The 23,887-nt window shown below is 35.2% G+C and overlaps 2 protein-coding genes across 3 annotated transcripts in view; both read right to left on the reverse strand.

Moving 5' to 3' along the window:
• The window catches only part of LOC134844682 (RNA polymerase-associated protein CTR9 homolog), an 86,602-nt gene extending 68,039 nt beyond the window's left edge, over nucleotides 1-18,563 (reverse strand). Inside the window, exon 1 of the mRNA XM_063861492.1 lies at nucleotides 18,552-18,563. The gene's annotated coding sequence lies outside the window, so the exon portion shown is untranslated. The remainder of the gene's footprint in view (nucleotides 1-18,551) is intronic.
• LOC134844683 (methanethiol oxidase-like) lies at nucleotides 1,649-23,887 on the reverse strand. 2 transcript variants are annotated; one of them, XM_063861493.1, is made up of 10 exons: nucleotides 23,661-23,887; nucleotides 16,348-16,539; nucleotides 8,160-8,345; nucleotides 7,191-7,308; nucleotides 6,616-6,797; nucleotides 6,144-6,329; nucleotides 3,165-3,365; nucleotides 2,775-2,920; nucleotides 2,554-2,613; nucleotides 1,649-2,078 (listed from the first exon to the last, which is right to left on the reverse strand). In XM_063861493.1, exons 2-10 carry the CDS (start codon nucleotides 16,525-16,527, stop codon nucleotides 1,916-1,918), a joined length of 1,422 nt encoding a protein of 473 aa, XP_063717563.1. In that variant the 5' UTR covers nucleotides 16,528-16,539; nucleotides 23,661-23,887; the 3' UTR covers nucleotides 1,649-1,915. The 2 variants fall into 2 exon arrangements, with proteins under 2 accessions (XP_063717563.1, XP_063717564.1); XM_063861494.1 differs by lacking the exon at nucleotides 23,661-23,887 and adding an exon at nucleotides 16,635-16,684.

Below are 23,887 nucleotides of genomic sequence, written 5' to 3' on the forward strand. Positions count from 1 at the left end.
CTATTGAGTCGGAGAGACATTTCAATTAAATTATTGTCATATAACATTTTTTAAATGTTTTTGTCTAATTTCTAATCTAATTTTGGTTAATTCTAATCTAGTAAGGTCTTGTTCGAGACTTATGGTCGCACCAGATGAGTTATGACCGGGGTGTATAACTCATAGAGTAATTTCGGATAGGGTACACCGTCTGCTCGTCACGCTATCTTATTTTCGGCCGGATAGATTCGTGCAACTTCTTAGTCTAATACCGATCCTAATCTTACTCTTATACTATCTAGTCTCAGGTTGTTTAACTAGTCTCTGCTAGGCTCAATAGATCTAGGGTATACTGGTTTATTGCGGCTGCTGAAGTGCTCGGGAGAGTCCAACTAATTTCTAAGTTAAATTCAAATCTCTCTGGTGCTGAAATTACAAGTAACTTCAGCACTTACAAATAAGTGGGTTGTTAGTTAGATGGATCATGATTGGTTAATATTAAATACTTTACATTGGTAAAACATTTAATTTATCCAATCATAAAATGTAGTTTAGATCAGGTTCCAGTTAGTATATTTTAAAATTAAATATCATTCCAAAAATTTAACTGAAAAGCACACAGTATAATTTGTTTTCGAGAAAGTCGAGAGAGTCGAAACATAATTCGGTCTAGAAAGTCAAAACGTACCAAATTTTAGCCTACCGCTTTTTTGGTCGATAAAATTGAAACACAACTTGGGGAACCTCGATCCGGGAATATACTCGCTTGGCAATAACAAGATTTCAGGATCGATGCCTACACGCAGTCAACATTTCTAAAAGAATTTTGAATTAAAAAACCACCCCAAGCATATATATATATATATAGTTATGCTTGGGGTAGTTTTTTTTATTCGTCACCTTTGAAAGTCGGAACAATAATGTTTCGAGTTGTTTTCAAAACTATAGTGGTTTAAGTGCATCTCAAAAAAAATTGCAAAAAAATCTTAATCCAACCCGGTTGCTCTTATTTGATGTTCATGGCGTTTATAGTTACTACATACCAATACTTGCCCTTCCCTTAGCTAAAAAATTTCTTGCCTTTCCGTTAACAATGAACACTGTAAATGTATGGCTCAAAATTTATCTCAATGCTCTCTAACTATTAGTTTTTAAATGAAGGCTGATCAAAACAAAACTGCACGTATATCAAGGAAAAGCCCTGAATTTCTCATTTGCGCCATAGCTCATATCGATTAGTGTATAAAAAAATGGAAAACCATTAATCAATTTTGGGCAATATCAAATCTGAGGACGAAGTTGTTCGGGACAATTTGTCACGCATCAATAATTCACATTACGCTATCAGCAATATGAAAAAATTTTCAAACTCGCGCTTATAACTCAATCCAGCGCATGACCAATTTGGCAATGTTCGAACTCCAAGAACTTGGCAAAAAATTAGTGGAGGCAAAATATATTTTTATATTTGATTTCAAGGCTTCAATATTTTCAATGATATATAACTTTTCTTGTTAAAACTATTTTGATCGCCGAAGACTGACTGAATAAAAAACCCTAATTACAAAGGTTCCGTTTTGTTCGTCGGAACAGTAATAACGTCGCCTCCACATTCGTTTTCAACCTCGACTGAACTCCCCATACGTTCCATACAGTGTGCAAAAAACCATTTTGTTGCGATTGAATTCATACAATATAAAATATACGAACTAATATGAAAAGTATCTTCTTCACTTTTCATGATTTATGGTGTCAATCATAACGATAGCTACCAGGATTTTTCCTTAAATAATTATTGTACAAATTAACAAATTATCAGTAAATTATTCAGCTTTTGATTTCAATTCATTGTAGAAAATTTATTTGTTTCAGAGTTTGTATTTCAGATACAATTCTGGTTCAATAAGGATTTTTTGCCGGTGATCGAGAGGTCAGATTAGAGCCAGATATCTGAACTGCAATCTCCCCCCGGATAGCGCATCTCATGTGCCACACTCGGTCCCCCTGGCTCCCCACTGAGATCCACGTGGAACGAGGGGTCCAATCTCAGCCCCCCTTCCTCTGTATTCACACTCACCTGCAGAATATCTCCCCCTTTCCTATAAACAAAAGCTTTCCGTCAAAATGGTCTTCTGCAACGTGCAATTAGGAAATTAGTTAACTAACAGAAACTAAGTGGGGGTAAATTATAGCTTATAACATCGAAAACTAACAAACTAAGTGGGGGTAAATTATAGCTTATAACATCGAATTGGCGGTTTTTCAATGCTTTTAACATAAACCGAATGCGTTTAGACATGTATAATTACCATACAACATTTATCAACAACTGGATCGTGAACAAAAGCCGTAATTGAAAAAAGCAGGTGCGGAAAGGAAACATCAGAATCTGTCTACAATTGTTTCAAATAGTCCATGTTCTAGAAATTTCTACATGCTATCGACAATGTCGATTTGAATTTTTGGTCCCTTTGGGTGAAAAATAGGTTGAGTCTCTGAGAAAAGCGACAAAAAACTTCCAGGATCAACCCCATGTGAAGTTTTGAATTATTTAACTTCAAATGGCTCACTCACTTGGAGAGGCCTGGGTAGAACTGATTGTCCCATGCACTGATGAGAGACGTGGACACATACCTGAGAACAAACATTGTTGTTGCTAAAGTAGGTTGGCTTTCGATTTCAAGATAAAGAGGGCTTTTAATACATAGGAGCTGCGTTAGCGTTATTCATTTTGCTTAACTAAACCGACCCAAGTTTACCAAAATGTAGGCTTCAAAAAGAAACAGTATACAGACATCCTCTTTCCATCAAGTGACAGCTGGATCATCTGAGGAGCTCCTACAATCTTTTTCCCATTGACCACTGTCTCCTCATAGGGTTCCACTCCCTCGTCAAGTACTTTAAGTCCAGGCGAGCATGATGGGATCCCCCCGATTCGCACCTGAACCGAACTACTCTTTTACCTAAGTCTTCCTTACATAATATTCTAGCGCATATTTATAAGTCGAAACATATAATAAAACACAAGTACAGAATCTGAGGTTCAACAAGATCAGAATAGTAATTGACTTTTTAAATCAGATTGTCTAAGCGTCATTGAAACATCTTAAATCTCGATCTAGAAGAAAACTGTCGTTTTGAGACCTTAACCAAATAACGGTCCGTGTTTAAACGAATAACTCTACCTTTCCGACTAGTTTAGGATGTAATGGGTCGCTGACGTCATACTGTCTGAGTTCTCCCAGCATCCAGCAGCTGAAGAAGAGGAATCGATCGTCCATTGAGATGAGGATGTCAGAGATGACAGCTGGCATCTGGGGCAACGCCCACCCCTCCACGCTCAGTGCACCCACCGAGATCACCTTATCCGCTCGCCACTCTCCTTCCTAACCGAAACCAATTTTAGTGTATTTTTTGCAAACCAATTTTCACCTACTTATATTGACAATGAATCTCAGCAATATGCTATACTTTAACATGGTGTAAATTTAAAGTCCAAACATCATTTAAAAAAAAAAATTTATTGTGGCCTTTGAACTTATTGTGAATTTCAACCACGGATAACGCAACTTTTTTTTTCAAAACCCACAAAAAGTTTCACTTTACAACCTTTCATCTCTCTGCCGCCTTTTGTACCGCCCTTCATTAAGCCCTATTGGAAACCTGGGAATAAGTTCGGATGAAAAACCAGAGCTATAGCTGTAGTTGATGAAAAACCAGAGCTATAATTGAGTTCAAACTGTATTGCATGAAACTAAGGTTCAACACCTTTATTAGTTATCAATCTCGCAACTTTGTATGCGTACCAGCAGTAGCGGATTTAAGGGGGGCGGCGGGAATTCGACCCCCGGATTATCCTCAGAGTTCCTCCCCTTTGGTACTATTTAAAGACATCTAAAAGTGGCTGATCAACACTATAAAACTTTGCAACGGCGTCTTTGGTTCCAATATATATTCATTTTGACGGGGCAGCGCGCCATAAAAACGCAACTTTTTATCAAATTTTTCCAAAAAGTTTTTAAAGCAAAAATGGTAAAAATTCGCCTGCCGCGTAGAAAGTTTGGTCGATACAGGGTCTTAACAATTTGAATATGAAACCAATTTCTGATCACTAATACATCACTAAAAGCCGGTACCAACCGCAAAATTTTGTTAAGATACAAGTTAATGAAATTACCAAACAAAATTTTGCGGTTGGTACCGGCTATTTGTGCTGATTCTTTTCACAGGTAATATCTTAACATTGCTGGGCGTTGCGATACGTTGATCGTTCTGAACTTTTGAAAAATTTGGAGGAATTTTGTATTCGGGTGTAATCTAGCTTCCTTCGTTTCCACGCAAAATCAGATACCACAAATACGCATCGGAAAGGGTTGTCCCAGTATCGAGAAAAAATAGGTTCAAAGTTTTTGATTGTCTTAATTTGAGCGAGTAAAGCGAGTGAGCAGGCTTACCACAGTTTCTTTTGATAGTTTAATTTAGGCCTTAAAAAAATTTTGTGTTTCTCAAATAAAATTTTATTTCGGAACTTTTTTGAAATCGAAATATTAAATATTCAAAACAATGCATAAAATTTGAAAACTTTCAGTGTTTTGACTTTTTTTGATTATCTAGTAATTTTTCTGCCCAAAAATTTTGTCCAATTTGCTCATTTTCTAAGTTTTTTTGAATGTGCCTAAGCTCTTGTTTTTCGTTCAGATCCTTTTAGCACACCACTCATATGAAAAAAAAATTAAGTGTTTTTTTAAGACTATGGTCCGAACATTCTGTGCTACCTGCCCAGTGACTGGCTATTCTTGTTGTTCTTGTTTTCAAAAAAAAAACGGAATACTTGTGCTTGGTGTGCTTTTTCATTCATTCAATTTTTGGCGATTGAAATAATTTTTAAAGAATTGCTATAACCTTGAAGATATCGACTTCCTGAAATCAAATTTGAAAAAATATTTTGCCTCCGATCATTTTTTGCAAAGTTTTAAGGTTGAAAAATGCCAATTTGGCCATGCTCTGGACCAATTTATGCGCGTTTTGAAGTTTTGATCCATAACCCTGAAAGCGTAACACAATATTTATGCGTGACTAATTATCCCGCACAACAAAATTGTTCCAAATCGAATTGAGGCTAGTTAATCGGATCGTTACAAATTCAATTGAGGCTAACTAATCGGTCATATTAACTTCGCACGACCCAATTTTTTGCATTTAATCTTTGATATTGTCCAAATGTGTAGTTTTTGAATATTTTCTTCTCTCAAACACCTATTCGATATGGATTAAGGGGCAGTCTGAACATTGAGGGCTTTGCCTTTATATACGAGCAGTCTGGTTTTTAAGCTTTAGTTCTTTTTATAAATTTACATTGATAATTAACAACAGTTGTTGATCGACCCTGGTTCTTGATTATTGTTCCGACTTTCGATACGAAAGTAACGGAATATTTGTGCTCGGGGTGGGTTTTTTTTTCTTCAGACAAATTTTTCTTCAGACTTTTTAACTAGCCATTTTTGACGGATTTTTTTTTATCATTCGAAAGGTATTGTTGTCTTGAGCTCAAATTTGAAAAGATATTTCACCTGTGATTAATTTTCGTAAAGTCACGGGGGTTTAAAGATTGCCATTTTGGCCAATTTGGGACAATTAACGCGCGATATATTTCGCGCTATTAACGTGTAAGCGGAGATTTAATCCGTCTTAGAAATTGTTCCAAATTAGTTGAAAGAAGCTTATTTGCCATAATTGATTTGATACAAGGAGCGAAATTTATCCTTTAGTACTACTTTATATGGTGTTTGGGGGGATAAAAAATTTCAAACTTTAAACAAAAAATTTAATTTGATTTTTTTCTACATTTTAATTTTTTTATAAACCTTAAAAGGCAGTCGGAACAATCAGCGCTTCGCCCTCATACGAGCAGTCTTGTTTGGTTTCACTTTTGAATAAATAAATGAACTTAACAAGGTAGAACAGACATTGTTAAAAGTCAGCGCCGGTGACAGGTACCAATCAACCAGTAAGCACTTCTCAGCAACGACAGATGATCGACATTAACAAATGAACTAGTTTATGCTGTATGACTCTGCCAATTGCAAAAAATTTAAGCTCTTATTGATGTTAAGGATTTGATAAGACTATATGAGATATACGTTTTTTATTTTGCAGTTTGATACCTGGTCTTTGTAGATGTAGAACACAGTTCCACTGAGGGCACAGCCCACGAATGCCTCTGCACGGGTGGGTTCGTGGAAAAAGCGGATCTCCAGTGGCATCATGCCATCTGTGGTTCCGAGGTCAATCGTCTTGACCTTTGTCCTTTTTTCCCAGTCCCAAACGTGCAGAGACGAACCATAAAAGCCCTGATGAAATCGCAAATCAACAATGTAGCTTATTTAGGACCAAATACTTGAGATTCTGGAGTCAATTTGGTGTTTAAACTGGGTGGCAAATTTGCGCGATTAGTAGTAGAGCTAATCACAAGAAGGATTTCTTAACAGGCAATAATTCAATTTAATATTTCAGAAAAAATTTTAAAAATTAGTTTAGTATAGAAAATGTTGTTTTGTTTGATAGGTATTTTCAGGAAAAACGTAGAGGAATTTTCTTCGCTACTTGCATGGTTACGTGGTACACATGTGTTCTTACGTTTGCCACATGCTCGGGGTTAAATCCTTTGAGTGCGTACGTCATGGCTCCCCACTCGGTCGATATCATGACATTGTGTCTGGGCTGGTACCAGAAGTCATACCCAAATGGAGTCGTCTCCCCCTCCGCCTCCCACACTCCGTCCAATTCAAAATTCTCGTTGTCCAGCAGAACAAATCCACCTTTAATTACAACCCATTGATTGGGAAGTGTCTCTTAGAACACTCTTTTAGCCAAGGTTAGAAATTCGGGGCCCACCATGCCACGTTCTCGGTGCGGGCATAGTTCTTAGCCAAAAAATTTTCCCTGCCAAAAAAGCATAAGTAAAATAATTGTAAGTCAATGATTCAACTAACGAACTTGTCATTAACCAAACGCTTCTATGTTTGCTCATAGATGGAACGCCATGTAAATTTGGAATGCTCGCCAAGTTGAAACGTTATTTCAATGGTTATCTCTTTAGACTAACTGGTACTCCACAAATGCCCGAACACAGACAAATTCAGTAAAAAGCATCAACACTGAGCCAGAAGATGTGCTAACTGAATTAAAACAACTTGCTTAACCCCACTGACCTTTTCCGTTTCCCTTCTTGTCACCCATGGTGCTGAGCATGACCTGCTTTGACCCCAGACAGTGTACAGTGTGTGGATTTGTCCTGTCAACTGACTCCAGAACTTCAGGACCTACCACCTGAACATGGAACATGAACAAACAATATATAATAACATTATTAGGTGAGGCTTTAATTTTGACTGTATCTGTTTGGTCGTAGTACGTACCAAAGCGTGACTAACTCAAATTCGACTTACAGTTGTTACATTACCTTAATACCATCTCAGCAAGCCCTTTTATCCAGAAGCGGATTTAGGGGGGGGGGGCCTCCGGCCGACCCAAAGTTATCCATTTTTGGTGACGGATCCTAAATTTTTTCTAAAGGTGCCTTGGGCGCCAATATATACTAATTTTGAGGGGGGAGCGGGCGCAGAAAAAGCGCTATTTGTTGGTCAAAATTTGGTATGCCTTTTTTGGCTTGTTTTTTAAAAACTTGTCCGCGGGCGCAGTAAATTCGGTGAAAATTGGGTCTTTATAGTGATTTTGGAGAGCTCAAGTTTTTTTGAAAATCCGCTCCCCCTTGAGAAAATCCTAGATCTGCCCCTGCTTTCAAAAACAGTCATAGCTGATTGAATCCTTTGATTTGTTTGTCATTTTTATTTCTTCCCATTCAAAGATAGTGAAAAGTAGACTCAATTTTGGATGAAATTACAATAGACCAAAAAAAGCCGCAAAGAATCAATTTCTATAAACCTCCCCTATTCCAGACAGAGAAAGAAAATATCACGCGTTCTCCATATGGGTTCACCGAATTCTGCAATAAGGAGAGATCAATAACGACTACTGTCTGAGTGACATTTAATAGATATGGTGACTCATATGGTGTTGAATATGACTCATGTGATGGTGTTAAGGATTTCGGATTTTCAAAAAAGTTTGAGCTCTCCAAAATCACTATAAAGACCCAATTTTTGTGTTAAATTGGTGACCTTGTAGAGAGTGGGCGCCCTCGGGTCTGTGTTGACGTCGAGGATGTTGACTCTCGAGGTGTTCACAGCCGGACACACCAGGAACCTTCTGGCCTGGGAGGAGTCCTCGAAGCAGCTGCTGCAGGCATTCCACCCCGTGTGGTGCAACTCATCATCCGCATTCGGCATCATCACCCGATGGATCACCTTTTATAATGTATCTCTGGCTCTTTTTCCTTTTTCCCCCCACCTCAGACGAGCTTCAATTTTTTAGTGTAACGAGTAGTTTTACGAGGTTGATTATGAAGACCAAATATGTTTGTCATGACCTAATTAGTCTATATGTCAATTTACATAACAATCGGACAATGTCGTCAACAAACTTACTTGTAAAAATTTGCAGGTGGGGGGGGGGGGGAAGGAAAAAGAGCCGTATCTCTCACTGGGGCAATACTATTGAGGTATTTATTCAGTCCGATCACAAAAAATCACTAATTCAAACCAATCAAAATAGAAAACAGTCACTTACAGGACGCAATAATGATTGAAAACAATTTAACCATCACTTTTGACCAAGAGAATATAGTCGCAAGAATTTCATAACTGACAAAAAATAAGTTGAGTCTTTTCCTCGCCGATTTTTTCTGAGTACTAAGGAAATCAATTTCGGCTGAAAAATATGTGGGTTGATTAGATTGCATATACATTTTAAAGGCGGCGCCTGTCACGATGGCTGCAATTATCGCAATTTAGATTAAAGTAAACAATTTTGCTTCGATTTAAACCTGAAAAGTTGAAGCTCACATAATAACTGACTTTCGAAGAGAAGTATTTACATTGATATACAAATTTTCATGACAAAATAGCACAATTTTATGCGGAATTTGTTACACCGGGTTGTTGCCATCTATGAGCTATACTTTAGCATGAAGCCATGATTGGATGAAAAGTTTGAAGGACTGACAAATATTCAGATATATTTTTGTTCCAATTTTCGAAAAAAGTGACGGCATATTTATGCTTATATGTGTGCTTACTAGTATACAGCCCAATACTGCTTTCTTGAAATCTTGAAAACCTTTTTTATACCGGGTAAGAAATATTGATGAAAATGTTAACCAAACAAATAAAAGCAAGTCGAACAATCAGAGTTTTGCGGATACGATCAGCCTTGTTAAACATGCATTTACAAAAACCTTTGAGTTCAGCAGGGGCAAATTTAGGGGGTGGCCGGGGGTGGCGGATGCCAAAATTAATCCTATGTCAAAATTACAACCGTGAACCTCTAGTAGTTGCAGAGAAAACGGCTCCAACCAGGGGCGGATTTAGGGGGGGGGGCGGACGCCCCCCCCCCTCAGGGATTCGACCCCCTGCCGACCCAAAGGGTCCCCCCTTTGATACTTTTTAAGAAATCCATTTTTGGCCGACCGACCCTAAAATTTTTCTGAAGGCGCCTTTGGCGCCAATATATACTAACTTTGAGGTGGAGCGCGCGCCAAAAAAAACGCGATTTTTTGTCAAAATTTTGTCAAAAGTGCCCAAAAAATTTAGCCAAAATAGGGGCAAAACAGTGCTTTGGAAGAGCTCGGAAAGTCAATTTGGTCGACCTAAAAAAAAAAAGGTCGTCAAAATTTCGGAAAACTTTTTGAAAATCCTAGATCCGCCCCTGGAGCTCAGTATTAAGATAATTTACATATGATCATTTATCGAAAATTTAAATGGGCTCAAAATTTATGAGATAGTAAACGAGCCCAATTGAACTATTTTGGGACAAATAACGTGATAGATATTTTCTGCAATTTTCGCATAATTTGGCTATTTAATTGCTTATAAATTAAATTAAGGCAAAAATTTCGGTGAAATGAATACGCTACACGCTAAAAACATCACTCTGCACTTGAAATAGCTTGTGGAAGCAAGTATTTGAACAAAAAAAAATTGAATTCATGTTTTATAAAATCAATTAGAAGACATTGAAGAGCCGTCAGAACGAAAATAAATTGCCCGTTAATTAACTGAATTTTTGTTTTCAAAGTAGTCTAAGTTTCAATCCCCCATAACTTCAAAACAAACAATCGTCGAAGTTTTTTTTCATGTTATAAAAAGTTGAAAAATTGAAGAAAAAAAACGAGACAAAACATCCCATGACTTTCTTTGTAAACCGTAACTACAAACCTCTCGTAATAGAGTACAGCCGTAATTGTTATGACTGCATTCTAAAATCTAGATAATTGTTTTGGATAATTTGAAAAACCCAAACAAGACTGCTCGTATATCGGGGTGAAGCCCCGAATGTTCTGACTGTTCCTTAATTCATATTGAATAGTTCTTGGGAAAAGAAAAATATTGAAAGTTTACAAGCTTTGGACAATATCAAAGAGTAAAATTCTACGAAAATACTACGACCAATTAGCTTGCCTCAATTCAATTTGGTACGACGTTGTTGCGCTGGATAATTCACCGCTCATAAATAATTTGCATTACGCTTTAAGCATTATGAATAAACTCTTCAAAGCGCGCAAAATTTAGTCCAGAACATGGCCAAAACCCAGAACTTCATAAAAAAAGAATGTAAAATATCTTAAAATTGAACTCAGGAATTTGATATTTTCAATAGGGTATAAAAGTTTCTGCTTAGAACTTTTATTTCGATCGACGAAAATTGACTGAAAAAAAAACCACACTGAGCATAAATATTCAGTTTTCTTTGAAGTCGGAACAAAATATTTTTCCCACCAAACATTATGCAAAGCACAAAGTGATAGAATTTAAGTCCATCAACCTATTAATACTAAAAAGAAACTTGCCCCAAGTCAATTTGAAAAAATGAATGAATAATTTAGGATTATTGTGACATTAATTAAATGGTCATTCAAGCGTTTGTAGATTATATATAGCGCACTCTTTTCAAATCCTTCGCGTATAAAATTAATCACCGTTGAAAAATACTTCAAAATATCAGCGCACGATTGGAATATTTTTCGAATAATCTGTCAAACCCGTCCAAAATGGCTAGAAACTTGTCTGATGAAGGAAAATCATGAGCACCAACATTTTGGTCAAATTTTTCATCTTTGAAAAATAAAAAAACTGATCGTATCATGGCTGTATCAGTAAAACCAACAAAACTGCGAAACTAACAAATCAGAAAAATAACGAAACTGTTCGAATCATGACGAAGCCCTAATTATTCCAGTCGCGTGTTAATAGTCCTGAAATGGCAATTTTTAAAACCCCGGAATTTGGTTTTCAATTTTAAGCTCAGGACAAACAACGATACCTTTTGAATGATAATTTGAAATTTTGACAAGAATGGCTAGTTAAAAAGCGAATTTTGTCTGAAGAAAGAAAAAACCACACGACAAAAAGTATTCAAAAAGCCGTGAATGCTCCGCTTGCGTTATGGTTAAGATCGAATGAATATTTTTCAGTAACGAATGATCGAAAAACTATAATTTTTTTTAAAACTAAACCATGTGTGAAAATTTGATTATGTCACATGGGAAATTATAATCAATTGTGAAAGCTTAAGTCGCACAAACTTAACTAGTCCCTGAATGATCCGTTGGCTTTTAAGGTTTTTGGAGCATTAATTACATAAATATCATTAACAAACTAGATATAAAGAAAAATGAACTTTTTTCTTAAATTCGAAATTTTTTCTATGAAAATCATCGTCCACACACGCCAAATAAACTGCAAACAAATAGATTTTGTACCTTTTAACAAATAAATTGTGGCAAATAAGCTTCTTTCAACCAATTGGGAACGATTTCTAGGATGGATTAAATCTCCGCTTACGCGTTAATAGCCCAAACAATATCGCGCGTTATTGTCCCAAATTGGCCAAAACTGCCAACTTTAAACCGCCATATATTTACATTAAAAAAAATAATCACAGGTGAAAAATCTTTTCAAATTTAAGCTCAGGACAAAAATATTTTTTGAATGATATAAAAAAAATTCCGTCAAAAATGACTAGTTAAAAAGACGAATTTTGTCTGAAGAGAAACCCACCGAGCACAAATAAAATAATCCGTTACTTTCGTACCGAACGTCGGAACAACTATAAGATCGATTAGCTTTCCTCAATTCAATTAGGAAAAATTTCGTAAGACCGGATTAAAAAAACGCGTCAGGCTATTTCCGCATCTTGAATAAAATTTTAACACTGCGCATAAAATAATCCAGAGCATCGCCAAATTGGCACTTTACATACATCAGAACTTACAAAATCTTCTATAAAAAAAATTGAGGTAACATATCCTTTCATGTATGCACCCATCGATATCTTCGATGGGGTATAAAGTTTTTTTTGTTAACAACTATGATTTTAAATAGGAACAGTTAAGATCTTTTCAATCACGTTGCTAAGAAATACATTTCTAGATTTTACCATAATTCTGCAAAAAGAATTTTGACAATTTAAGATTCAGTGCTTTCGCTGATACGAAACAGTCTTGTGATACTAGCAGTAGGTGATAAGATAACGGGCGTTCAATACTTTCAAGTTTCAGGTTTTGCCCTGACAGGAGCATTGTTTTCAGAGTTAATAATAACTGAAGTTGTTCACAGTTTCTCAAAGTTGATGCATGACAGTGACAAATACATCTTTTTTTTTACCAGATTAGCTTTCCAGCTTGACTATATCAGGGTGAAGGGGACAATAGATGGAGATTTTTGATCCGTAAAAAATTCAGATAATTTAGAAAATGCTGTAAAAAATGCTGTTTTAACCGTATGACAAAATAATAGCTTTTCTGCTGGCGCATCAAACGTCGGATCAATTTAAAATCCTATATCCTGGATAACAAGTCCTAGATTCTATATCCTAACTTAACAAAAAAAGCACAGTTTTGCAAAGGTTAGTACTGCAAGATGTCAGCAGTCTTTTTTGACATTAGAAAAACATGAAAAACGTTATAATTAATCAAGTAAATCCAATAATTCACCGCAGTTTGATTTGGTTCATTTTAGAGACCAGTTTAGTCTCTTGCGGTAAAAAAGTTTGTCTTTAAACGAGTTCAAAGCTTCATTTATCTTAATTATGGCCAAGTCTCTCGTTGATTGCAAAAATATCAAACGTTGTATCACGTTTTTTTTTGAAAAACCAAAGCGCCGTCAATCCTGATTGCTGTAACAAAAAGAAACTTATCGTAGTTATTAAGACTTCGCAAACTAATTTTTATTTGATCTTAATGGTGTGCGGCCAGTAAGCTGACAACCGCATGAGCAGACATACCAGCAAGCAAAAAGTTTTGAGAAAACTACCTGATTGGCAGAAAAAGGATACCAGGTGTGATTTTGAATTCAACAGATATTTGAGACAATGTTATGAATAATGAAGTTATTTCGACAAATTGTCCGGGAGTTACTATGGTAAAAATAATAAAAACTAACCGTATTAAAAATTTTGCTTGCTTACTGACCCGTACCTTAGAAGTTTTTAATTCTCCCATAAAATACTTATTTTTCGATCTCAAATTCTGGTCAGGAATTTTTTGCGAAGTGTTTAAATAAAGCATGGACTATCTGAAAGTTCTTTTTTCTAATCCAATTTCTGGAAAAAATTTTCTAAATCTAGACTGCTACTTTGTTTGTCTACTTACTGCCACCTTACCAACCGATCTTTACGGACTTTTTAATTGATTTTTGTGGACACGAAAGAAAAGGATTTCGATCAGAAAATAAGTAGAGACGGAATTTTATGTTGGCCCGATTTTTTTCAGGCTAGTTTTCATTTTTGTACGGAACTTATTGTTCCGACTTTGGTAACGTAAATAACGCACTATTTATGCTCGAGGTATGTTTTTTTCTTCAGGCATATTTCGACTTTTTCAACTAGCCATTTTTGACGGAGTTTATTATATTAGTCGAAAGGTATTGTTGTCCTGAGCTCAAATTTGAAAAGATATTTCACCTGTAATCATTTTTCGTAAAGCCATATTTCGTTTGTTACTAGGAGCGAAATCGATCATTTTGTAGTTAATATGTCGTGTGGGAAATTCACGCTCGACTAGCACGAATTTCCCAAAAAATCTCAAATTAAAAAAACTCATTTTTATTCAGTCAATCGAGCAAATGCCGATCGAAATAATGGATTTCTTATAATCCACTGAAGATGTCAACTTCTTGAAATATAAAATCATAATTTACCTCCAGTAGTTTTTCGTAAAATTCTGGGGGTTTGAAAATTGCCAAATTGTCCATGATCTGGACTAAATTATCCGCGCTTTGAACAATTCATTCATAAAGCTGTGAGCATAACGCGAATTATTTATGCGTGGCAAATTATCCCGCATAACAAAATTGTTCCGAATTGAATTAGGGCTAGCTTATTGAACATATTTTTCCGTATTTTCCATGTTTTCGTACGACTCAGATTTTCACACTTTGATTTTGTCCAAAACTTATAGGTTTTCAATATCTTCTTTTCCCAAAAACGATTCGTTATGAAACAAAACTGCTCGTATCAGGGCGAAGATCTGAATGTTTCGACTGCCTATTAAGGTTTATGGAGCAGTAATAACATTAAAAAATTAAAAATAGAAAAAATGAATTTTTTTTTTTAAATTTGAAATTTTTTTTATAAAAATCATCTCCCCACACGCCATATAAAGTACAGAAGGATAGATTTCGCTACTTATAACAAATACATTATGGCAAAAAAGCTTCGTTAAACCAATTTGGAACGATTTCTAAGACGGATTAACTCTCCGCTTACGCGTTAATAGCGTAAAATATAGCGCGCGTTAATTGTCCCAAATTGGCAAAAATGGCAATCTTTAAACCCCCATAACTTAACAAAAAATTATCACCGGTGAAATATTTTTTTCAAATTTGAGCTCAAGACAACAATACTTTTCGAATGATTAAAAAAACCGTCAAAAATGGCTAGTTAAAAAGTCGAAATTTGTCTGAAGAAAAAATAAAACCACCCCGAGCACAAATATTCCGTTGTTTTCGTATCGAAAGTCGGAACAATAAAGTGCAGTCGGAATATTCAGGGGGTGACCGCTCGACTAGCATAAAGCTCGACTAGCATAAAAGTTTGAAATCTTGAAAATGTATCGACTAGCATAACTTTATAGGATTATTTCTCAGAAATACAAAACAATAAAAATGCGTTTAAATTGGAATGAAAAATTGAACTTTGAGCAGTTGAGAAATTAAGCATCAAAAACCACTTTACGATTTGTAATGATTTGAACCAAAGACTGATCGTCGCGCAAATTGTGAAATGAATGAAAAAACTGATTGGATCTAATTAATCACCATATTGGTTACAAAGTACAAACTTTATCGGATCTAACAATCTCCCCCTTTTCAAGAAGGGAGGAAGAGATTTTTAAATAGATCAAGTCGGCCAGATCTTTTTAACTATCCCCCTTACATTGCAAAAGACGAGATTTGTTTCTAGGTGTTTACTATATGCTTAACCATTGTTGTTATTTTTTATAGGGGTGGCATTCGTTACTAGTAACCCTAGGGAGGGAAATACTTGAAGAAATTCAGTTGGTCGAATTTTCGAGCAATCAGAATGGGGCGGAGATTCTTTAGTAGGCATCATAGGGGGATTGTTAAATAGATCCAAAAATTCGCATGTTTAATTAATTCTTTATAGGGGGCCATATATTGTGAGTAATGATTTTAGTTCTGACTAATTGAACTTTGTATTTCGATTTTTATGCTAGTCGATACGATTTTCAGTTTTGAAACTTTTATGCTAGTCGAGCGTTATGCTAGTCGATACACCGCCATTCAGGGCATTGCCCTGATATACGCGCAGTCGTGTTATGCCAATGCCTTCTGCTCGAAATTATTGCACATAGGGTTATTTAGTGTGAAATTTCAGGGTTTTAAATTTAACGCGTTGGAGGTAATTTGAACCCTCTCTGAAGTCAATACAGTTTGAATTGAGGCCAGTTATTTGCTCACATTGTACTGGAAATAGTGCGTGTGTTTCTACGAAATATTTTTTACTGCGAGAGTAACTTCAGTTACGCTAAACAATACAAGCACTATGTTAACTAAACACTATACAAAAATATGACCTCTGATTTCAGATAGTTACAGAAGCGTTATCTAGTGATCTGCTACGAAAGATACACAAGCCGACTATTTAAACTTTCCAACCCTCATTTTGTTCCACCCTTTAACAAAAATGCAGAAACCATGTCAAAGCTTTATTGCATTCTATTTGTCTTACTTTACAGTAGGTGGACGACTGGGGGTCGACGTCGACAGTTGCGATGTAGTCGGGGGTAGCTTCGTCCCCTCCCTCACTCTTTCGGACACACACCACGTACAACAACCTCTCCCTCTCCCCTTTCGTCGCCGCATCCTTCGGAGTAGGGAATCCAGGGCCCTTGCAGCACGTCGTCGGCATCTTGTGTTTTTCCTAGTTCAACAAACAATATCGTACCACGAGCGAAATATATTTAGGAGCAAAAAATGTTGTAGCTGAATTTTTTCAAAGTTTGAAAGATGTTTTACTTTTGCTTTGCCGAAAGGAGAATAGAGACGGACGAATAAAGCACGTAAATCTAAAGCAATCGAATATTTTTGTTGCGGATGTTGTTTTTCATCTGATGTGAGGGGAATACTTCTCAGGCCGATATAGTTAGTAACAAAAAGTTAGAACAAATACAGATAAATAAAAAGAGTAAATTTCAGGTGACCTTGAGTCATACTTACTGTTTGATAAGTTAGCTTTTGAATGCCAATTTGTCTGAAATAAAGTTAATGCCAAATTGTTGGCAATATTGGTGACCTTGAGCAATTTAATCGATCAAAAACTTCAGCTTTTGGGCTAAAAAATTTTTTTGACAAGTTTTTTCCGCGTCAAAATAAGCAGTTTTATGTTTCAGTTTCGTTAATTTCGTTCAGTTTCGTTGACCGAAAAAATATTGACAACAATTTGGCAGTAACTACAGATCATTTGCTCGTTTTAACAATTCTTTCCGCTCCAACTTTTTGCAATATTCTACGCAGTTGCAAAACCTTCGGACAGACAGAAATAATTAAAAGAAATAATTGAACAGAAAGAGCAATCTGCCAGTTTTAAAAAATTTTTGCACGCAAATTTGCAGGTGACATTGAGACATAGTTTTTGTCTGAAAATTATTTTTGCATGCAAAAATTGTCCGAAAAAGTTCATTTGCTCTTTTTAATTTTTTGTCTGTCCGAACCTTTTGCTACTATAGAGAGTTGCAAAAAGTTCGGACAGACAGAATTAATTAAAAAAGAGCAACTGTCTAGACATCAACGGAAACTAAAACTGAAATAGACATAACGTGGAAAATTCATAAAGCAGAGTTACGGGATCTACTTAACACTCCCCCTTTCAAGAAAGGGGAAGAGATCGTTACTAAGGTTACTTGCAGCAAACTGTCGACCAATCAGAATGCAGCAAAATCCGAGTTTACATACAATGCTTTTGTGCGATATTATTGTTTTTACTTACAAGGGTGGAGATTTTTTAGTAGATACAATAGGGGGATTGTTAAGTAGATCCGAGTTTCGCTCAAAATCTATAACCACGGCGGGCAATTGCATCCGAAGCGTCGAAATGTTTTATAGTAAAATCTGGATGCTCATAGCAGTATTTAAAAATTAGGCTAGCATAATCATCGGATAATCAACAATCTCGCGATTTGAATTTGGTCTGAAAAAATTTCAAGGTTGTTCGGTTTCTGTCTATACGAACTTTTTGCTACTAATTATAATTACATATAAGTTTTAAATGAGACCACCGGATTAAACTAGAAATTTAAAAGACACAGCTTGAAAACGAAACGGTTATATAGCTTTTAACAACTTTATCTGACAACGTCTTAAATTTCTGGTAATAAAAGGAATGCCAAATTGTTGACAATATCCGTGACCTTGAGCAGTTTAATCGGTCAAAAAATATAGCATTTTTAGTAAATTAGTTTTTCGGAAATCTTTTTTACATTCAGAGCGGTTTTAGGTTGATTAAAGTTGATCAATGAGTTTTGGGTTGAATAAAATTTGTTCAGAGTCGTTGATCGAAAAGATTTTAAGGAATTTGAACAAAGTTAATTAATCTAAAACTGTTTAGTTTCTTACGAAGTTCCACATTTAAAAACGGATCACAAAAAACTAATTCAAATAGAATATTAAAACTTTGACCGATGTAATATTAAATTGCTCAAAGTCACGAATATTGCCAGTAATTTGGTATATAAGGGCAATTATAGAGTTGCATTTGAGCTGTCGAAAGACCAAACCAAAATGACTACACTTTTCAGAGGTCGGTAATTGAATGTAACACTAAGCCCTTAACTTCAAAACAATTTTCCTTACCAGCAACCTGACATGCAAATCTTCAGTAGAAAATAAAACATAAAACGCCGGTGAAACGGCAACCAAGAATTTCAAAGAACTACTTTTAATAAGTTTCATCTTGGTGATCAGATTCTTTCGAAATCTTAAGACGTTGTTCAATAATTTTGTTTAAAAAAATGTATTTGTTTATAACAAACTGCTGGCAATATCTGTGACCTTGAGTAATTTAATCGGTCAAAATCTACAGCATTTTTGGATGATTGGTTTTTGTTAAGGTTGTTACGCGTGAAAATCAGTGGAAAACCTAAGTGCGACACGGAAATTAGCAGTCTTGCGGTTCAACTACGCTTAGATTCATGGATTGAAAGGGATATTGGACAATTCGGACAGGCAGAAATTTAAAAAAAATAACGAGCAAATGACCCCTTTGCGACAAATTTTGCATGTAAAAACAAATTTTTAAGACAAAAGTATGTCTCAGGGTCACCTCAAAACTCAAGTTTGCATGCAAAAGCTGTTCAAATATGGCATATTGCCCTTTTTAGTTACTTTTTGTCTGTCCAAATTTTTTGGAGTTCTGTACGCACTGTAAGGGCATTTACAGATAAGCAACAGCAGCAGACTAAATTACAGTTGTTGTTAATATCGGTCACCATAGGCAACCTAGTGTGTCAAAAACAGCTTTTCGGCTTTATTAGGTTTTTAACAGTGCTTTACGAACTATATCGAGTAAAACTGGATGACTGACGCCAAATTGAGCATTTTTAGGTTATTTAAGATGGCTGAAATTTGATAACTGAAAAGACCTTACCGAAAATTGCTTCAACTATATAGGTTCAGCTAAAAAATTATCTGAGATAGAGAAAATTGCAAAATTTTTAGTTAGACAGAATCAATTTTAAAAAGCAAATAACATTATTCAGAAATGTTTAAAACGCAAAAACAGTTTTTTAGGAAGTATGTTTGTCTGAAGGTTGCCTGGAAAAACGAATTTTGCCGCATATTTAGTTTCAATTGGCCGATTGCTTTTTTACAGTCAATGAAGCATTTTGGAGTTAATTCATGGTCATATGTTCATATCATTCAATTATTTCAATTCGCAGTTTTTGCAGCTCTTGTTTTTTCAAAACTCGATAAATTGTGCGATGATAAATTTTAATCCAAAATGTTCACTTCTTTGGTCAATTGCATCTTTGAGAATCCCGTTTCTTAAAACTCTCATCAAACAAATCCAGTTTTTGTTGAAGTTTATTTTCATTCCGTTTATAAAAATGATTTTCTGTCGACATAAAATGAATACTAAACTTAAGCATTTGAATGATATCAATTAGGTAATGGGCAAAAATCAACAGTAAATTTTACATAATGAATCAGTTTTTAGTATCAACACTGGTATACATTCAAAATTGTGGGTAAATTGAAAACTTTCAAAAAGAGGATGAAACTGCAGTTCGAATTAGTGAGAACGTTTCTCCTTCAGACATCGTGCGTAAAGACAAAATATTAGCAAAAGGCCTTGATTCAAAAAAGAAACTCCTACTGTCAAAACTTATTTCAGCAAAGGGTTGAGCGCGGGGAAAATTACAATTGCAAAAAAATCCTAATTTTTAAACATATTTTGCAAGAAGTCAAATGGAAAACTAATAAGTTTTCTTGTCTTTGGTTTTTGAATGCCACAAGGTATTGTTCGCGGTTTTCGCATGGAACACTTGTTGTTCCGATTTTCGAAGAAAACGAATTATTTATGCTTGGGGTGTTTTTTATTCGGTCAGTTTTTGGCGATCAAAAAAATAGTTATTAACAAACCATTTCTTTACATAAAAAATATTGACTCCTTGAAATCGAATTTAAAAAAGCTGCTTTACTCTTAATTAATCACTTTTTGCAAAGTTCTGGGAGTCTGAAAATTTCCAATTTGGCCATGCTCTGGACTATTTCATGCGCGCTTTGGAGACTTAATTCATAATACTGAAAGTATAATACGAAATATTTATGCGTGACGAGTTATCTTGCACAACAAAACCGCCCGAAATTGAATGAATTGAGGCTATCGGTCTTTATAATTTCGTAACTTGACTTTTCACACATGATTTTTTTATATTGAACAAAAATGATAGTTTTTCAACATTTTCTATTCTTGAAAACTAACCGATATGCACCGAGGGAAAATCGTGACGTTCAGGGCTTTGCAATGATGTACTAGCAGTCTTGTTTCATCAACGTTTCAATAAAAACAACGCTTACACAATCTGGCAAGTGTCGCTTTCGATTTGGACCAACTAGCATGAAAACACGGCCTAGAAATCATTCAGAGGTAAAAAATGCAAAACACTGAGTACACTAACATTAGTCAGTAGCGAGCACTTGCTTATGTGTAATAGTTTTTATCACAAGTGATGAAGATAGCAAGAAATTTATGACTCCTTACTTTTCAGAATCTTAAGCTGTAAACCATTGTTTTCAAATTTTTCAAGGGGCGGAGGATTATTTTAGTTCGGCGTGACTTTTCTCCTAAAAATAAGGACTTTAAAAAGCAATTGACATACACATTTAGGACGATCTGAAAACTTCTGTCAAAAACTTTATATGACGTAGTCTGGTGTCCTTCATTTTATTAACAAACAATTGAACAACGTACATTTCACTATGTTATCATTTCACTGCCAAACAATTTAAACACTTAACATTTAACTCCATTTAAGTTTTAACACCAGAATTGTTGCCGTATTAACACCTTGTCTTAACTCCTATCACATCAAAGCTATTCCTGGAAAAAAGGCAAGTATCAAAATATAAAATTTGAGCTATCTCAATTATACATGCTAAAATGAGGCTTCGTATTTTAATTAGGATTCTTATCGATAAGCTTTTCTCATTTTTTTATTAGAATTTGGTTAAACCAACATGATTATTGAAAAAAACGTGCTTGTGCTAATTTATAAAAAACTCGACCGTGTTGCCAGGTTTCGTGTTGCCAAGTTAAGATAAGGGGCTGGCAATTACTTTCATTTTGAGTTTTTGAGTTCAAAAAAAAGCTGAGCAAAGCGACCGTGTTGTAGGTTTAACTTCGAGAATGGTTCTCAAATTGAATGACTTTTAACTTTTTGGCATTAGTGGAAGCTTTTTTGTGTACCGCCTGGAAATGTCTATAAAAGTTACGCAATTTTTAAGCAAAGGACGTTTAATTATTTGAGGTGAGCACCTGTGAAGTTCATTGAAAAATTACTTGTTTTTGAGTTGCATCATTTTAGCAATTCGAATTACTGGCAAGGTCATTCCTGTTCAAAAATTTACGCAAACTAAGCAGCGCGAAATAGTTTGATTTTAAATGGCAAAAAAGTTTCTCGCTTTTTGTTGATGTTTACCAAGTTCCTTCTGAAGTAAATTGTCTTTTATTTTAGGATTAAAACTAGGTTTCCTTATAGAAAGGGCTTTAAAATGTATGTTTTTAAATTGCTAAAATAACAAAAAATAGATAGTGAAACTGTATAGTGTTAGGTTGTTTAGTGTTCAAAACGTGGGAGCCCCCATCTATATTCCAAAAATGCTGAACAAATGTGTCAGAAAATTTCTGTACAATCAAATTTTCGAAATTTACGAAGCAAATTTATATGATGGGTATTTTCTTTTGCTTTTTGTTCTACACTGGGAAACTTGCACTGGGAAATCCAAATGACACGAATCAATTTCTTTCAACTTTTTTAGCCATAATTAGTGAACGGCACTATGTTAAAACCTGCTGCAATTTTATTGTTATTCAGAAGAAAAAGATGAAATATTCATCAGTGGTTTTTCATTCAGTCATTTTTCAGTTTTCAATAATCTGATCCTGCAATCTATTTTTATTGGCTGAAAAACGATGTAAGGTTTGCGTTAGGATTAGGAGGTAGATATTGGTGATTTAACCAAAACAAAGCTTTTTAAAATCCAAAATATAGAATTTGCGAGATTTGCTTGGTTAATCAATTATTGCAAAAAATCTAAGACCGAGGGGCGGTCGGGATATTCAGGGCTCCGTCTTGATACGTTTTTTTTTCTAATTTTTCCATCTGCGTTTTTTTATCGCGAAAAGCACGCATCGTATGAATAGGAGAGTTTTCGCATGCGCGAAGGACCGAACACAAAAAATATCAACCAATCAACGCGGTGGCCAGTCAATAAGCAAAATGGTCTAAGAGCAGAAAAGGTCCAAGAGCAGAAAAACTGCAAAATGTCAACTTTTATAAGCTAATCGGTTACCTAATTATCAGAAATGTCAATAATAACAAAGCAACGAATATTCTATGTATAACTTGAATAATTTAATCAAGATTTTTAAAAAAATATTATCAAAAAACTTAATGAAATTACTCAATTCATGCATAATTTATTCGTGCTCTAGGTATTTTTGACCATTTTAATAATTTGCTTTGTCAATTAGCCCGTATAAACCAACGTAAGTCAATTTTGTTCTGTTGTTCTGCTCTTGGACCCATTCTGCACTTGGACCATTCTGCTTATTGCTCCGCCTCCAATCAACGCCCTATAAAGTGCCCAAAGCTGACCGAATTTGTCGCTTCGGGAATAAAACCATACAAAACTTGCTTAAACTTCTATACCTCGCGGTATTTCTTGCTTATATTGAGTCACCTGGCATTTGTATAGATAGAGGTGCTATTAAACTTATGCTCATTCTATTTTTTCTCATACCAAATTTTGTCAAACCACTTAACAAAATTTTTCCTCATGCGGGGAATGTAGTGAGGCGACCTTCGGTACCTCTTTATCAACTTGTCTTTTGTGCAGTAACTCTGCAGTTTATTTCATTAATCTTAATCAAGGTCACTCAGCGGCTTATATCGAGTGCCACGTTGAACGTGGCCACTCTCTTGTTTACTTACATCAATGTTAGATGTAACCATTTTTCCTTGCTGTTATACTCTCGGTTAAAGACTAACCGTTAAAATACTAAATTGATACTGAGTATCTAACTAAACTACTTATCGTAACCAATTATCAAACCAATAATCAATTTACATTTATTTACACAACTATGTTTTGAAGTCAATAAACTCGGCAAATGTCAGAATTCATTGCATAATTTTTTCGATTATTTTAAAACTATGAGGTCTGATTGGTCGACAAAATATTAACACATTCGGACCTTCGCGCACGAGTGATTCCCCCCATATATGATTTCAATTCCTCCAAACAGAAAAAATTTCTACTAACCTGTTTTTATTTGTTCTGACTTTATAGTTTGGTTTTCAATTGCTTAATAAAAAAACTCTTTTTGGATGGTTTGATTGAGTGTAATAGATCTATATCAAAAAATCATGCTGTGAAAGACCGAGACTACCATCAAGTTTTCTAACTGAATGGTCAATTTATTGTATGCATAGTTCCAGCGTGATATCTGAAGTAGATGTTACTAAATAACTTTATGGGCGAATTTTGCA

The sequence above is a fragment of the Symsagittifera roscoffensis genome, chromosome 4 (genome assembly GCF_963678635.1).
Source record: "Symsagittifera roscoffensis chromosome 4, txSymRosc1.1, whole genome shotgun sequence".
NCBI classification, from domain to species: domain Eukaryota; kingdom Metazoa; phylum Xenacoelomorpha; order Acoela; family Convolutidae; genus Symsagittifera; species Symsagittifera roscoffensis.

What these genes read in the sequence shown, in the direction of transcription:
- LOC134844683 (XM_063861493.1), bottom strand. Translation starts at nt 16,527, where the DNA reads ATGCCGACGACGTGCTGCAAGGGCCCTGGATTCCCTACTCCGAAGGAT. An exon ending in TCACTTGATGGAAAGAGGAT is followed by an intron (nt 2,614 to 2,774) that starts GTCTGTATACTG and finishes GTTTGTTCTCAG; the next exon opens with GTATGTGTCCACGTCTCTCA. An exon ending in TTCTACCCAGGCCTCTCCAA is followed by an intron (nt 2,079 to 2,553) that starts GTGAGTGAGCCA and finishes TTTTGTTTATAG; the next exon opens with GAAAGGGGGAGATATTCTGC.